At 36.9% G+C, this 4446-nt stretch overlaps 1 protein-coding gene across 1 annotated transcript; it reads left to right on the forward strand.

Annotated features, from left to right (window-relative positions):
• Nucleotides 1-853: 853 nt before the first annotated feature.
• Nucleotides 854-4236, forward strand: LOC145086726 (probably inactive leucine-rich repeat receptor-like protein kinase At3g28040). Its single transcript, XM_079024554.1, has 2 exons — nucleotides 854-2534; nucleotides 2630-4236. Exons 1-2 carry the CDS (start codon nucleotides 994-996, stop codon nucleotides 4101-4103), a joined length of 3015 nt encoding a protein of 1004 aa, XP_078880680.1. The 5' UTR covers nucleotides 854-993; the 3' UTR covers nucleotides 4104-4236.
• The last annotated feature ends 210 nt before the right edge of the window (nucleotides 4237-4446 follow it).

Raw genomic sequence — 4446 nt, forward strand, 5'->3', positions numbered from 1 at the left:
AAATAAGTTAGTAGAAAATTGATTTGTCAAATCAAAATACTATAACTGTGATAAATAATTAATCATTATGGATGCATTTAAATAATACTTAAAAAATAATACAAACAAATATGTAAATTAAAATCTCTATTAAAAATAGAGAAAATTAAGTGTTCAGATGTTACTATTGTCACCTAAGATAGCCAATAAAACTATTATATTTGAATGCATATGACAAATTAAATAGTCAAATAAAAAAAGTTTATCTAAACCTGAACAAAACATTACAAAAGTATAAATATGATTTTGTGGTAAGCCATTCTACCAAAAATAAACAATAATAAGGATTATTATGAGAACTTAATGTTTATAAAGCATTCTAGTTCCTATCTTATGAGATGAAGACAATTATTATGAAAACTTAGGGGTGTTTGGTTTAGCTTTTCACAGCCAAAATTTTTTTTTGGAAAAGAAAAAAAAGTAAAAGATGTTTGGTAAATTAGTTTTAAAAAGCTATTTTTAGAGTTTTTATACAAGGAAAATAACTTTTTGGAAAAATTAGAAAATCCTGATTTTTTGTAACTTTTTCAAAAAAGACTTTTGAGCTTTAAAAGCTAAGCCAAATACCCCTTAATATTTATAAAACATTCTGGTTCTTATCTTATGAGATGAAGACAACTATTCCTATTCTTTTATCAATGTAAAACAAAGTATTACATATTTTATTAACTTTATTTTTAATCCATCATATTCTTTTTTATATTGTGATTGTTACTTGTAGTACTAGTACACCATAGGTAAGGGGGAATGCATGTGATGAAGTAGGTCCACAACAATTTTTTATTCACCATTTGTCGATTGTCTCTTCATATCCTCACAGAATTCCCTCTAAAGAAACTTGCGTCAAACATTCTTTCACACATTTCTATCTTCATAATCAAATTCTTTAGGTAAAACCGTATTTTTCCCATTTCAGAATGCCCTCAACATAGTTTCTAGAGAGATAAAGAGTTGATGATGGGTTTTCTTCGACTTTTCACCTTTGCATTCATCGTCTCAGTGGCTTCTTTCACCATTAATGCCGATGAATCCCTCAAGCTAAACGATGAAGTTTTGGGACTTATAGTCTTCAAATCATCTGTTACTGACCCATCATCACATCTATCCTCGTGGAACCAAGATGATGAAACCCCATGTTCTTGGATGTTTGTTACATGCAACCCGGTCACTAGCAGGGTCACCGGACTCTCTCTCGACGGATTAAGTCTTTCCGGGAAGATTGGTAGAGGTCTCGAGAAGTTGCAGAACCTCAAGGTACTCTCACTTGCTAACAACAACTTCACAGGATACCTTAACCATGAACTATCACTCCTTCCCAACCTCGAACAGCTTAATCTGAGTCGAAATGGCTTTTCCGATCGAATCCCCGGCTCTTTAATGAGCTCAGGCAGCATTAAGTTTCTTGATTTATCAGAAAACTCATTATCTGGACCAGTTCCTGAAGAGTTCTTCATCAACTGTTTATCACTCAGATCACTTTCCTTATCGGGAAATAACCTTGAAGGTCCCATTCCTACCTCACTTTCCAAATGTACAACACTAAATCATCTTGACCTTTCCAAAAATCGTTTTTCGGGTAATTTAGACTTCAAACCAGGTATGTGGTCGTTGATCCGAATCCGAACGTTGGATCTTTCTCACAATTCGTTTTCAGGATCCATCCCTAATGGTGTATACGCTTTGCATGACCTAAAAGAGCTTTCCTTACAAGGAAATCACTTCACAGGAGCTTTACCTTCTGATATTGGTTTATGTCCACACTTGAAGAAGCTAGATTTAAGCAATAATCTCTTCACGGAATCTGTTCCAGAATCTTTCCATCGTCTTTCTTCTCTTAATTATCTGAATCTAGCCAACAACATGTTATCTGGTGATTTCCCTCAATGGATTGGAAGCATGGGGAGCTTGGAATACTTGGATTTTTCCGGCAATGGTTTGACCGGAATCCTGCCGGAATCAATGGGTGATCACTTAAGTTCATTGAGTTATATAAGCGTTTCTGGTAATAGTTTAAGTGGGAGCATTCCATCGTCATTGGTTTCCTCAAGTAAACTATCGGTTATTCGTTTAAGAGGGAATAAGTTCAATGGTAGCATCCCCGATGCTTTATTTGAACTGGGGTTGGACCAAATTGACTTTTCCAGGAACGAACTTACTGGTTCGATCCCTCAAGGTTCAAGAAAGTTTTTTGAAAATCTTGAATCTCTAGATCTATCTGGAAACAGACTCACCGGCGATATTCCAGCTGAAATAGGACTTAACTCAAAGTTAAGATACTTGAACTTGTCATGGAATAATTTTGAGACAAAAATACCCCCAGAGTTAGGGTACTTCCAAAATCTAACTGTGTTAGATCTCCGATATGGCTCCTTTCAGGGGTCAATCCCTAGCGACATTTGTGACTCAGGCAGTCTTGGAATTCTTCAGCTAGATGGAAACTCTTTCACTGGTTCAATACCTGATGAGATTGGAAACTGTACATCCCTTTACTTGCTGTAAGTCTTTTTCACATTTATAACCTTGAAATGATAATTTTCTTAGCATCTACAGGGGCAATTTTGTAATTTCACATGTGGTTTTTATTATGCAGGAGTATGTCTCACAACAGCTTGACTGGTTCAATTCCAGGATCAATGTCACAACTGAAAAAGCTCAAGATTTTGAAGCTGGAATACAACCAACTGAGTGGTGAGATACCACAGGAGCTAGGTGAGCTCGAAAACCTTTTGGCAGTAAATATATCTTACAACAGGCTTCAAGGAAGGCTTCCTACTGGGGGTATATTTCAAAGCTTAGAGGAAAGTTCTCTCGAGGGTAATCTAGGTATATGCTCACCATTGTTGAAAGGACCATGTAAAATGAATGTGCCAAAGCCTCTGGTTCTTAACCCATTTGCATATGGGAATCAAATGGGAAGACATAGAGGAGAAGAAAGTGACGAATCTTCAAAAAGTTCCGGAAACCATCGCTTTCTGAGCGTTTCAGCCATCATTGCGATATTAGCAGCTGTGGTGATCTCCATTGGAGTTCTAATCATTAGCTTACTCAATATCTCAGCTAGACGACGTCTTGCTTTTGTTGATAATGCACTCGAGAGTTGTTCAAGCTCTTCCCGCTCAGGAGCAAGTTTGTCAATGGGGAAGCTTGTTTGGTTTGATTCAAAAGCAGGTCCTGATTGGGGTGTGAATCCAGAATCTTTTTTGATGAAGGCGGCTGAGATCGGTGGAGGGGTATTCGGAACTGTCTACAAATATATAGAAGATGGTAGCAATAATCTTGCAATCAAAAATCTTGTGGTGTCAAACATGATTCAGTATCCTGAAGATTTCGATAGAGAGGTTAGGGTTTTAGCCAAAGTGAGACACCCGAATCTTGTTTCTCTAAAAGGGTACTACTGGACTCCAAAATTGCAGCTTTTAGTGACTGATTACATCCCAAATGGTAGCTTACAAACCAGACTCCATGAAAGACCACCTTCAAGTCCACCTCTTTCATGGCAGAGCCGATTCAAGATCCTGCTAGGATCAGCAAAAGGACTCGCTCACTTACACCATTCTTTTTCTCCACCCATCGTGCACTACAACATTAAGCCCAGCAACATTCTCCTTGATGACAATTTGAATGCGAAGATTTCAGACTTCGGATTGACCAGGCTTCTATCGAAGCTAGACAAGCATGTGATGAACAACCGGTTTCAAAGCGCGTTAGGGTACGTGGCTCCAGAACTAGCTTGCCAAAGCTTACGGGTGAATGAGAAATGCGATGTTTATGGGTACGGGGTTTTGATTCTAGAGCTTATGACAGGGAGACGACCGATTGAGTATGGGGAAGACAATGTGTTGATACTTAATGAACAAGTGAAAGTTATGCTAGAAGAAGGGAATGTATTGGATTGTGTTGATGAGAGCATGGGAGAGTATCCAGAAGAAGAAGTGTTGCCGGTGCTTAAACTGGCATTAGTATGCACTTCTCAGATACCTTCGAGCAGGCCATCAATGGCGGAAGTTGTTCAGATATTACAAGTCATCAAGACACCAATTCCTCAAAGGATGGAACCATTCTAGGACTGTAATTTGTTTTGTTTTTTTTTTGTTTTTTTTTTTTTTTTTTTTTTTTTAACGTTGGTAACATGTTATTCGTTTTGTGATTTTTGATATTTCTGGCTGTTGTATGGATGATTACAAACCTTTCAATTCATCCATTTATCTAAAATTTCGCATCCTTTGGGATAAGGTTAAAAAAGACCAACTGGCCAATATATGTCATGTCACATCTTAGAACCATAATATAAAAAGGACAACTTTTTTAGTAAATATTTTAAGTAGTGATATTTTTAGTTATTGTTACCTTTTGCTGTAAGTTTGGATTGGGAATTGAAATATTTTACCAAAAAACTGGTTTCTAATT

The sequence above is a fragment of the Lactuca serriola genome, chromosome 2 (genome assembly GCF_051521515.1).
Source record: "Lactuca serriola cultivar US96UC23 chromosome 2, Lser_US96UC23_V15, whole genome shotgun sequence".
Lineage (NCBI taxonomy): Eukaryota > Viridiplantae > Streptophyta > Magnoliopsida > Asterales > Asteraceae > Lactuca > Lactuca serriola.

Bases quoted from the DNA above. Each gene is read 5' to 3' on its own strand.
- LOC145086726 (XM_079024554.1), top strand. From the start codon at position 994: ATGATGGGTTTTCTTCGACTTTTCACCTTTGCATTCATCGTCTCAGTG. The intron at 2,535-2,629 runs GTAAGTCTTTTT...TTTATTATGCAG, and splicing joins TGTACATCCCTTTACTTGCT to GAGTATGTCTCACAACAGCT.